This window comes from Puma concolor, chromosome C2, assembly GCF_028749965.1.
Source record: "Puma concolor isolate L17-30 chromosome C2, mPumCon1.1.hap2, whole genome shotgun sequence".
Taxonomy (NCBI): domain Eukaryota; kingdom Metazoa; phylum Chordata; class Mammalia; order Carnivora; family Felidae; genus Puma; species Puma concolor.
The window spans coordinates 1086403-1098508 of record NC_141675.1 but is presented as its reverse complement, the minus strand read 5'-3'; the positions used below and the strand labels follow the sequence as shown (position 1 = coordinate 1098508).

Below are 12106 nucleotides of genomic sequence, written 5' to 3'. Positions count from 1 at the left end.
ATGGATTAAAAAAAAAAAACAAAAAAAACAAGACCCATCTATTTGCTGTCTACAAGAGACTCTTTTAGACCTGAGGACACTTTCAGATTGAAAGTGAGGGGATGGAGAACTATCTATCATACTACCGGAAGTCAAAAGAAAGCTGGAGTAGCCATATTTATATCAGACAAACTAGACTTTAAATTAAAGGCTGTAACAAGAGAGGAAGAAGGGCATTATATAGTAATTACAGGGCCTATCTATCAGGAAGAGCTAACAAGGTAACAGAAGAGAAACAAGGGCCCTGAATGATATATTGGATCAGGCAGACTTGACGGATATATTTAGAACTCTGCATCCCTAAGCAACAGAATATACTTCTTCTCAAGTGCACATGGAACATTCTCCAAGATAGATCACATACTGGGTCACAAAACAGCCCTTCATGAGTGTAAAAGAATTGAGATCATACCATGCACACTTTCAGACCACAATGCTGTGAAGCTTGAAATCAACCACAGGAAAAAGTCTGGAAAACCTCCAAAAGCATGGAGGTTAAAGAACACCCTACTAAAGAATGAATGGGTCAACCAGGCAATTAGAGAAGAAATTAAAAAATATATGGAAACAAATGAAAATCAAAATACAACAATCCAAATGCTTTGGGATGCAACAAAGGCAGTCCTGAGAGGAAAATAGATTGCAATCCAGGCCTATCTCAAGAAACAAGAAAAATCCCAAATACAAAATCCAACACCACACCTAAACGAAACAGAAGCAGAACAGCAAAGACACCCTAAACCCAGCAGAAGAAGAGAAATAATAAAGATCAGAGCAGAAATAAACAATATAGAATCTAAAAATACAGTAGAGCAGACCAATGAAACCAAGAGTTGGTTTTTTGAAAAAATAAACAAAATTGATGAACCTCTAGCCAGGCTTCTCAAAAACAAAAGGGCGATGACCCAAATAGATAAAATCATGAATGAAAATGGAATTATTACAACCAGTCCCTCAGAAATACAAGCAGTTATCAGAGAATACTAAGAAAAATTATATGCCAACAAACTGGACAACCTGGAAGAAATGGACAAATTCCTAAGCACCCACACACTTCCAAAACTCAAACAGAAGAAATAGAAAACTTGAACAGACCCATAACCAGGGAAGAAATTGAATCAGTTATCAAAAATCTCCCAACAAATAAGAGTCCAGGACCAGATGGCTTCCCTGGGGAATTCTACCAGACATTTAAAGCAGAGATAATACCTATGTTTCTCAAGCTGTTCTGAAAAATAGAAAGAGAAGGAAAACTTCCAGACTCATTCTATGAAACCAGCATTACTTTGATTCCGAAACCAGACAGAGACCCAGAAAAAAAAAAAAAAAAAAAAAAAAAAAAAGAGAACTACAGGCCAATATCCCTGATGAATATGGATGCAAAAATTCTCAACAAGATACTAGCAAATCGAATTCAACAGCATTTAAAAAGAATTATTTACCACAATCAAGTGGGATTCATTCCTGGGCTGCAGGGCTGGTTCAATATTTGCAAATCAATCAACGTGATACATCACATTAATAAAAGAAAAGATAACCATATGATCCTGTCAATCGATGCAGAAAAAACATTTGACAAAATTCAGCATCCTTTCTTAATAAAAAACCTTGAGAAAGTTGGGATAGAAGGAACATACTTAAACATCATAAAAGCCATTTATGAAAAGCCCACAGCTAATATCATTCTCAATGGGGAAAAACTGAGAGCTTTCCCCCTGAGATCAGGAACACGACAGTCAAAGGCATCAAAATTAGCAAAGATGAAGTCAGGCTTTCACTTTTTGCAGATGACATGATATTATACATGGAAAACCCGATAGACTCCACCAAAAGTCTGCTAGAACTGATACATGAATTCAGCAAAGTTGCAGGATACAAAATCAATGTACAGAAATCAGTTGCATTCTTATACACTAATAATGAAACAACAGAAAGACAAAGAAACTGATCCCATTCACAATTGCACCAAGAACCATAAAATACCTAGGAATAAACCTAACCAAAGATGTAAAAGATCTGTATGCTGAAAACTATAGAAAGCTTGTGAAGGAAATTGAAGAAGATACAAAGAAAAGGAAAAACATTCCGTGCTCATGGATTGGAAGAATAAATATGGTTAAAATGTCAATACTACCCAAAGCTATCTACACATTCAATGCAATCCCAATCAAAATTGCACCAGCATTCTTCTCGAAGCTAGAACAAGCAATCCTAAAATTTGTATGGAACCACAAAAGACCCCGAATAGCCAAAGTAATTTTGAAGAAGAAGACCAAAGCAGGAGGCATCACAATCCCAGACTTCAGCCTCTACTACAAAGCTATAATCATCAAGACAGCATGTTATTGGCACAAAAACAGACACATAGACCAATGGAATAGAATAGAAACCCCAGAACTAGACCCACAAAAGTATGGCCAACTAATCTTTGACAAAGCAGGAAAGAACAGCCAATGGAAAAAAGTCTCTTTAACAAATGGTGCTGGGAGAACTGGACAGCAACATGCAGAAGAATGAAACTAGACCACTTTCTTACCCTATTCACAAAAATAAACTCAAAATGGATGAAGGACCTGAATGTGTGACAGGAAACCATCAAAACCCTAGAGGAGAAAGCAGGAAAAAGCCTCTCTGACCTCAGCCACAGCAATTTCTTACTTGACGTGTCTACAGAGGCAAAGGAAGCAAAAAGCAAAAATGAACTATTGGGACCTCCTCAAGATAAAAAGCTTCTGTACAGCAAAGGAAACATTCAACAAAACCAAAAGGCAACAGATGGAATGGGAGAAGACATTTGCAAATGGCATATCGGATAAAGGCTTAGTATCCAAAATCTATACAGAATTTATCAAACTCGACACCCAAAAAACATATTATCCAGTGAAGAAATGGGCAGAAGACATGACTAGACAGTTCTCTAAAGAAGACACCCAGATGGCCAATAGGCACATGAAAAGATGCTCAACGTCACTCCTCATCAGGGAAATACAAATGAAAACTACACTGAGATACCACCTCACGCCGGTCAGAGTGGCTAAAATGAGCAAACCAAGAGACTATAGATGCTGGAGAGGAAGAATGTGGAGAGACTGGAACTCTTAGGTACTGTTGATGGGAATGTAAAAGGGCACAACTGCTATAGAAAACAGTATAGAGGTACTTCAAAAAATTAAAAATAGCAATACCATGTGATCCAGAAATTCCACTTCTGGGTATATACCCAAAATAATTGAAAGCCGGACCCTGAAGGGATATTTGCACCCCATGTTCATAAAAGGATTATTCTAAATAGAAAAAAGGTGGAGACAACCCAAGGGTCCACTGACGGATGAGTAAACAAGCAAAACGTGGCATACACGTGTATACACACACACACACACACACACACACACACACACTGGAATACTATTCAGTCTTTCAAAAGAAGGAAATTCCAACATATGCTACAACATAGACGAACCTAGCAGACAATGCTAAGTGAAATAAATCAGTCATAGAGAGAGAAACACTGTATGATTCCACTCATTTGAGTAGTCACAACCACAAAGACAGAAAGTAGAAAGGTGGCTGCTTGGGCAGGGGGCCAGGGGAGAAGGCAGAGTGATTGTGTAATGGATACAGAGTTTCAGTTTTACAAGATGGAAGGAGCTATGGAGAGGCATGGTGAGGACAATGTACAATATGCCAAATGTATTTAATACCAGTGAAAATCTTTAAATTTTTTATCTTCAATCTTTAAATTTTATGTTATGTGCACTTTATCACAATAAGAGAAAGAGAGTTGAGAGACACAACCACCATACAAAATGGGTGATCTGTGACTGGACCTTGGTTTGAACAAACCGACCCTAATATGTATTTGATGACAACAGGGAAAATTTGAACGTGGACTGCTTCCCAGGCATCTGTCCCGCTGGGTGAAGCCCGGAAGGTAGTATTAAACTGACTAGAGAACACAGTAGCTTACGTGCTTAAAGTATATTTGGGCAGCAAAAATGCTCTGAGGCCTTGCCACCCTGGGGGGTGGGGGGAGGAGGCAGACTTGGAATCACACGCTGTAGTGAGCACTTTATCTGCAAACTAGTATTCTCTGTCAAATGGGATGGCAGCAAATCACAAAGCTGCAAGCTGCTCATTGCATTCAGGTATCATGTCACCCTGTGACCCTTCCTAAGCCTTGTTCCCATGTGCTCACCCACCGAAAGGGCAGGAGGCGGAAAGGGGGCTCCAGGAAAAGACAGGGGCTCCCGTTTTCGCTCCTCATCTGGGCATGATGCAAACTTTGCTCATCTGTATTGAGTAATGCGCATATGCGTTCACACCCAATTTGAAGCAAACCAAATGCTGCGACATCTTGGTAAATAAGTAGCAAACCACACAGAACAAATACGTTGATCTAAAGGTACAATAGAACGAAGCCCTAACGGCAAAAGGCATGTTCATGAGAATATGTTATTATAAAGTTCTATGTTTTTCAGTAAGAAAACAACAAAGCTTCTTTAACTTGTTATTCATCCGCTAAGCAAAAACAACTGCATCAGAACATGTGTCCGTGAAGTGGCTGATAGCACGACTTACATAACGACTTTCCTGGATACAGCTTTGCCTGGGGGTAGCCAGGGATCATCTTTTCATCTCTGGCTCTAAGATTTTCGAGTTCATGTTTGATAATGAATTGACATTCTGCCATCGTGAGGAAGTCATCATTGTCATCTAAATGAGGACAAAAAATTTCCAGTTATTTTCTCATGACGGCCAAAATAAAATTAATAAGATTCAAGTTATAGAAATGAGGACATAAACAATAAATAAATAACACAAGGAGTAAGCAAAGTATAAAACTCCTAAATTAAATAGAACATAAAGCGCCTTTTTATAAGAGTAAATTACCGTTTGCTTTCACGTAATACAATCCTTCAATCACTGTACGATGGCTCCCCCTTATCCAGGGTTTTGCTTTTTGCGGTTCGTTGCCTGCATCAGTCATGGTCCAGAGGTGATGACCCTCCTTCTGCCCTATTGTCAGAAGGTCAGTGGTAGCCTGATACCACGTCGCAATGCCTAGTTCATTCACCTCACGTCGTCTCAGCAGGCAGGAGCTGAATCATCTCACATCATCACAAGAAGACCAGTGCATACAGTAATATAAGGTACTTTGAGAGAGACCACATTTGCGCCATTTTTCTTACAGCAGATGATTACCATTGTTCTATTTTAGTATTGTTGTTGTTGATCTCTTACTGTGTCTGGTTCATAAATTAAGCTTTACCACAGGTATGCACGTATGGGAAAAAACACAGCCCATACAGGGCCCAGTACCGTCTGCTATGTCAGGTATCCACTGAGAGTCTCGGAATGAATCGCCCACAGCTAAGGGGAGCGAGGGACTACGGTCCTAGTTCTTATATAACAGGGTGCAAATATCCAAATGGCAGACACCTGCTTGATCTCATTTAAGGCCAATGAGCAGAATTCGAACACTATCCTAACTAGGGATGGAACTGAAGTTTGCCTACATGACAAATTCTCCTCCTTCAAACTCTTCAGCCCAGGTTGTTCCCTTCTGGAGTTGAATATTCCTCCCATAAAATTGGGGGAAGACAGTCTGATAAGAAAACAGCGCTGTTTTTTGACAAGCGAATCCTCTTAAATGAGGTGATTTTTTTACCATTATCATTTATGTTAATAAAGCATAAAGATATAAAAATCCAGAGTGACTTTGAAGAAGCCTAATCACATCTTCTAACTCCAAAGCCCTGGAAGGGACCAGTTTATTCTGAAGCCAAACTCCCACTCTGACCTCACAGCCACCTTGGCTTTCTCAGTTCTTTCCAGAAACCACTCTCTTCTGGAACGGGCTATGAGGCCAGAACAGAACGAGGTACTCTACCAGGAAACGGCAATTCTAGAATACTGAACTACTGCATTTCTCATTATAACATTTTTCTGTATCAAGCTAGTGAATATACACCATTCTAAGAATTAGAACAGAATAATAGTAATAAGTTACGTTTGTCACCCTAATTTATGTTCATCTATTCCACGGATCACAAAGTAAGGTCCATGGGCCATATTTTATAAGCAAATTTTAGTGGAACACAGCTGCACCCCTTCATTTCTTACAGTCGAGGGCTGCTTTTGCTTTACAAGGATAGTGTCGAGTAACTGTAAGAGGACGTATGGCCCACACGGCCTAAAATATTTACTATTTGGCCTTTTACTGAAAATGTCTGTTGACCCCTGATCTACTGATCAAAAACTTATTTGTGAGGTAAAATGATTCTGACAGAAACAATCTTGGGACTCACCATCAAAATCTTTGAAGTTATATCGGGTTCCATATGTGAAGGCTCTCATAGTGTTGTCATTACACTCTTTTACCAGACCCATTGCTTCTGCACCCAGTAACAATGTAATCTTGGAGGCACCGACAAGATATAAGTTCTGATTTTCTAGTGTTTCTTTCTCATATTTATTTAACAATGGTCTAAACAGCAGCTGGGCACCTTCAAAAACAAAAGATAAGCACAATCTCAGAAAAGTTTCAAGAACGAAAACATTCTAAGTAAGTATTGTCTCTAGTTTGATATAAGGAAAATTGTATTAACAATTCAAACGTATCTCCCAAATAGATAAGAACTACACATAAGTCAAGTTCCTTCAGAAAATGCCTTCTAGCTTCCCATGTTTCTGCTACGAAGTCTCATCCTTATATACGTGTTATTATTATATACGTGACCTTTTTTCTTTTTCTCTTGAAGTTTGTAGTATCTTCTCCATTCCCAGGGTTCCAGAACTTCCCAATGACAGGCCTCTTCATTTACAGTGCTGGGCACGAGGTGGGCCCTTTCCAGCTGAAAAAGCATGGCATCAACCTTGAGTTTTCCTCAGATGATTTCTTCTCCTTTTCTTCCATTCCCTTTCTAGAACTCCTTTTATTCAGATGTGTACCTCTTGGACGAGTCCTCTAACTTCCTTATTTTTTCTCTGTCAAATTTTCCAATTCTGTAACTTTTTGCTCTACCTTCTGGTAGGTTTTATCAAAATTACCTTCTAATCCTTTGACTGAGTTTTTAAACTTGGCTTTCATATTTCCACTTTCTAAGAGCTTTTTTCCTAAATGAATATTTTACAGCATCCAACTCTTGATTTATAGAATGTTCTACCTTCTCATAACTGAGAGTTGAGTTTTTAATTTCCTCTTGGTTTTTGTCTGTTTGTTTTAGTTTAGCTTTCTCCTTCATGTTAGGGATTTTCCTCAGATGTTTGATCTTTTATTGTATGCGCATGTTTAAGAAAGGTGTTCCAACAGGGTACGGTGAACTTCTGAAGGTTTAGATGGAGTTCATTAAAGATGGCCTTTCATGCACAGTCATCTGGCCAGGTCATTTCTCATGGGCAACTCTCTGATTTCTGCACCTTGGGTTATTTTGCCTTTGGTTATTTTGTCTTTGACTCTGACTCTGGTCAGAGTCCCCAGGAAAGATTATTCAATCTGCTTCCTAGATGATTGATTCTAGCTAATATTTTGGATACTAAATTAGGTATGAGATCCGTGGGGTGGAGGACAGGGGTAATAATACTCAGTTATTATCCTATTTTCAGTACAGAATCTCTGTTTTCAACTGTGCATAAATCCCCCATTACAAAATCCAAGCATCTGACCCTCTGCAGAGAATAATTCACACTCTTCTGCTCCGATGGTAGAATACAGAAGGGATCAGGGGAGCTAACTATTTCTCAAATGGATCTTGGTCGATTCTTTTTCCTTTTTCTTGGTAGCACTTATTTCTGCCTCCACAGGTCTCTACAGTCACTAATACCTAAGTCTTTAGAAGTCTTCAGTCTGCAGTGTAAACCAAACTGTACCTCAACTTGTACCCCTGCCAGCTTCAGCTTTGGCTTTGTCAAATCTGAGAAGTTATTCACCACTCATCCACCTGTTTTCTAGCTTCCAAAATGGTGCTGCTGTTATATTCTTTCCTTTCTTCTTTGTCAACCTGGACTTATTATCTTTTTTAAAAGATCCTTTTATTGTCATTTCAATAGGAGTTTAGAAGAGAGTAACAGTAAACATGAGTGTTGAACCTACTACCCTTACCTGAAAGATGAAGATGCTTTTTTGGAATGTTCTTTTTTGCTTTCCCAACAGTAGAAAGATGCTCGCTGCTTCCCCATTCTTGTGTGTCTGTTCCACACAAGGAACAGAGAAGACTGGGAATACACGAAAGTCCCTCACTCTTAGGCACGACAAAAGCTCTTCCATCACAGGAATTTTAAAGAAGGGACCCAAGGGCGCCTGGGGGGCTCAGTCAGTTAAGCGTCCAACTTCAGCTCAGGTCATGATCTCACGGTTCATGGGCTCGAGTCCACTTCAGGCTCTGTGCTGACAGCTCAAAGCCTGGACCCACTTCAGATTTGTCTCCCTCTCTATCTACCCCTTCCCCTCTCACACTCTGTCTCTCTCTCTCTCTCTCAAAAATAAATAAACATTTAGGGGCGCCTGATGGTGGCTCGGTCGGTTAAGCGTCCGACTTCGGCTCAGGTCATGATCTCACAGTCCGTGGGTTTGAGCCCCGCGTCGGGCTCTGTGCTGACCGCTCAGAGCCTGGAACCTGTTTCAGATTCTGTGCTCCCTCTCTCTCTGCTCCTCCCCTGTTCATGCTCTGTCTCTCTCTGTCTCAAAAATAAATAAACGTTTAAAAAAATTTTTTTAAAAATAAACATTTAAAGAAAGAACAAATGAACGAACGAACTCCAATCCAGTGAAACACCTCTGATTTTAGTAAGCAGGTACTCTCGTTTTCAAGTTTTCTTTTGGCTTGGTTGTTTCCAAAAAATCAAAAATCCCACTTTGATTCAAGGTTTTATTTTTAAGAAAGCACTTCAGTTTACAGTCAAAATCTTAAAAAAAAAAAAAGTCTCAGTTGTATTCAGTGTTTGGAGACTTGGTGAAGTTTTAGGTATTGTTTTGTACAGTTTTATGAAACGTTTCCTCATGTAAAATGTCCTCCACTCTTTCCCCCAGATGTAGACCCCCTTTTGCCCTTTGGGAGAGGGCTAAGCTTTGGCTTCTCCTATAAAGTCGTCCCTTTCCATCCTGAAAAGCATCACCAAGGGTCTCCTCTTTCTTCCCTTTCCTCTTCCAGCTAGTTTACAAACAATTCACTCTGAACTATCGTGCACTGCTTTGTAACAGCTCTCTCTTTTTGTTTTTGTTGTTGTTGTTGTTACTTCAGTTTCCAGAAATCCACATTCAGTCTCCTTACACCGACAGTAACAGTCACAGTAACGTTCTTTCAGGCAGGGACCGTATTAATCTCTCTCTTAGCACCATATCTGACACACAAATAGATACCTGTCCACTCATCTGATAAATATTGACCTACTGTGCACCAGGCAGTGTACTAGGCACAGCATTTATAGCTGTGAACAAAATCACACTCGTGCTGCTTACAGTCTAATGCTGACTTAGATTCCCTTTCAAGTCCAGATAAATAATAAAGAGCAAAGAAATGGATATTAATTTTAGAAATATATCAGGGAAAAAACTGTAAAACATTTGAAAATACATTTTTAGTCACTGATCATGGCTAAGTCTGAGTAATATTTGTTTTACTTGCCTCCATCTTCCTTTTTAGAGATAATTCTGTTTTTCAGCCATTCTTTGGTTTCTTCTTTGACATCCTGAGCAAGTTCTAGGACCACCAAAGGTGTGAAGGAACTCTCACAAGTATCCAAAGCTGATAAGGTCACTTTCATCTTTTACAAATGTGCTGAAATTAAAATAAAATAAAAAGCACATGGGTTATAATGGAAAAGTGAAATATATGGAAACATATAAAAAAATATGTATTTGTATTTTCTCCTAATTACACCTAATTCTGGGTCCCAGGAGAAAGGAAAATTTCTCATGATCCAGATGGACATGAGACAGGCTCAACCAATGGTTGAAAGCACATGTGTGAGCCAGGCCCATACAAAGTCAGGGGGAACATCATCCTTTCCCGTAGGCAGCTTAGAACACGGCAGGGAGGACACCAGATAAGGGAAGGACAAAAAGTGTAAAATACACTGTCACACAGGAAGAGTCAGAAAGTATTTACAAAAGATCTGACACCCGAACAGGGTTTAGAGGAACGAACAGGAATTTGCTGGCGAGACTTGGATGGCATTCTACGTAGAAGAAACAGTATTCCTGTACAAAATAGAGAGGAAAAATAGCCAACAGAATCAGAGACACACAAGTGATTAGGTGTGGCTACAGCACCACTTGTGGGTGTAGGGGTGGGGGGGTGCAGGATGGGAATGAGCAGGTATCTAACCAGGGACCGTGACTACAAAGGAACGGGGCTTTGTCAAATAAGCGATGGGAGTCATCAGTTCAGTAAGAGCAGGGAATTGACCTGGTCCGAGTTCATGCTTAGGTATGGAGTTGAAGTCCCCAGTATCAGCTTCCTTTCCTAGTTTCTCTTTCTCAGGAATATCATCTTTATCTCCATTTCCACGCTTGAAAAGTACTCTGGTCAACTTGGATATCCACAAATGGCATCAGTCACTAAGGCCTAATGGCCTCCCTCTAAAATGTTTCTCGTGTGAATCTCTCTAACCCAGTGATTCACAGCAGAGACAATTTCCAGACTTTAGACTTACTTATTCTAACTTTGTACTTGACGTGGGTTTTAATGACTCCAAAGTACACGTGCAAATCAATTCTTGGGAATAATCACAAAAGGAATGACCAACACCACAGAACAGTCTTCCATTCTTTAGGGTGAATTATGATCTTGCAACAAGCAGATCAAACAGACCTAGGTTATCTGGCTTAGACTGATAAGTTTTTCTCTTACTCCAACACAGCATAAGTTTTGGGGCAACATAGGTATTATAAATCAATGCTGGATTCACATCATGGCACAAATGCTTCAGGAATGCTATTATAAAATAACAGCCAAATCCAAAGTGGGCGTGCCAGGCTCTATGAAGGTAACAAGATCAAAACGGGCCTCAGCACTCACCTCCTAACAGCTAGTCATGTGGTCAGGAACTCTACAGAATGAAAGAATGATAAAAATTAGCCATTAGAGCTATAGGAACTCAGAACACTTAATGTGCAAAAGTTTCCATCAAGAAAAAGAGGCATGTTCTACAGAGGGAAGTAATGTGTAAAATCAACGACATTAAGAATAGACAGAGCAGACAGAGCAGGACCAGAGCAGAGAGGGCAACATTTTGTGAGCTGTGACCATTTAAGGACAAGGAATGCTACAGTTCACATCTGCTCCAATGCCCAGAATGGAGTCACTGTTGGTTTCTGAGCAGAGAATCAGCTACGTGTCAGAGTGAGATGAATCTCCATAGGTAGATTTAGGGGGCAGAATATGAATATTCTTTCAACTCTCCTGAACTTCTGAAATTTTTCAGAACAAAAAGTTGAGGAAAATGGTTAATGTACCAGTACACTACAGGGGCTTACGCATTGTCATCTTTTAAATGGAAAGATCAAATACAACGAACATTTATGACATGCTTATTTTCAGTCATGCTGTGATAAGAGTCTGAAGGTACAAAAGTAAGTAAGGTCCCCATCTTGCTTCTAGGGAGCTCATAGTCTTACAGCAGAAGCATCAGATCATTCTAACAGGAGGCCTGAAACAATAGCAGAAACCGTCTGGGGCAGGGCAGCCTGAGGAGGCGGGATTAACCTTCTGGGAAGGGAGGCTGAGAACCCATAGCCTTCACCTCGGAAAAGGTCCACAGATAACTGTGAGGTTTCTGACCTGGAACATGGGAAAGAGGAAGTAAAGAGCCAAGCTGAAAAGGAATAGTTAGGCTCAGGGCACAACCCACAGTTCAGCAGGGTGTGTGTGGACACACGTCAAAGGTGTCAGTTTCCTGGCATTTGCGCATCGCCTAATGTCGGTATAAAAGGCCCACCGTATTCACAACTTCCAGACCATACAACACTCTTTCTGAGACACTAAATGCAGGTTTCAGTTCTAAACACGTGTATGAGCACCAGCAAGAAACACATAAAAAATATTTGCTCACTGATTTAGTCTCATTT

At 40.0% G+C, this 12106-nt stretch overlaps 1 protein-coding gene across 7 annotated transcripts in view; it reads right to left on the bottom strand.

Annotated features, from left to right (window-relative positions):
- Window positions 1-12106, bottom strand: part of ANO10 (anoctamin 10) — a 289033-nt gene that overhangs the window by 220817 nt on the left and 56110 nt on the right. For 6 of the 7 annotated variants that reach the window (XR_015255910.1, XM_086720283.1, XM_025913868.2 and 3 more), the window contains exons 2-4: window positions 9663-9815; window positions 6348-6545; window positions 4618-4752 (exon numbers count right to left, since the gene is read on the bottom strand). Coding sequence is in view for 6 of the 7 variants with exons in the window: in XM_086720283.1 (XP_086576409.1) it covers window positions 4618-4752; window positions 6348-6545; window positions 9663-9801 (472 nt within the window). In the remaining variant the exon portion in view is untranslated. Of the gene's footprint in view, window positions 1-4617; window positions 4753-6347; window positions 6546-9662; window positions 9816-11057; window positions 11089-12106 lie in introns of those variants that run through there. The other variant, XM_086720282.1, reaches the window with a different exon arrangement.